The sequence below is a fragment of the Priapulus caudatus genome, unplaced genomic scaffold, assembly GCF_000485595.1.
Source record: "Priapulus caudatus unplaced genomic scaffold, Priapulus_caudatus-5.0.1 Scaffold38580, whole genome shotgun sequence".
NCBI classification, from domain to species: domain Eukaryota; kingdom Metazoa; phylum Priapulida; class Priapulimorpha; order Priapulimorphida; family Priapulidae; genus Priapulus; species Priapulus caudatus.
The window spans coordinates 1-309 of NW_014615640.1; the positions used below are offsets into that span (position 1 = coordinate 1).

At 44.0% G+C, this 309-nt stretch overlaps 1 protein-coding gene across 1 annotated transcript; it reads right to left on the reverse strand.

Annotated features, from left to right (window-relative positions):
• Positions 1–3: 3 nt before the first annotated feature.
• Positions 4–303, reverse strand: LOC106820630 (protein krueppel-like; the record flags this gene model as incomplete). The annotated part of the gene is made up of 1 exon (XM_014825135.1): positions 4–303. A coding segment is annotated over one exon (300 nt), but the record flags the coding sequence as incomplete, so codon positions are not given.
• Between the last annotated feature and the right edge of the window lie 6 nt (positions 304–309).

Sequence of the window (309 nt, forward strand, 5' to 3'; positions counted from 1 at the left end):
TGCACACTTGTATTGACATATGTCACATGTAAATGGCTTCACTCCTGTGTGAGTGCGCATGTGAGTTTTGAGGTTAGTGCTTTGAGTAGACTTATATCCACATATCTCGCACACATGGGGCTTCTCTCCTGTGTGAGTGTGCATGTGTATCTTGAGGTGTCCAGAGGATGCACACTTGTATTCACATCTGTTACATTTAAATGGCTTCTCTCCTGTGTGAGTGCGCATGTGCATTTTGAGGTTACTGGATACAGTAAACTTATGTCCACATATATCGCACACATAGGGCTTCTCTCCTGAGTGAATGCG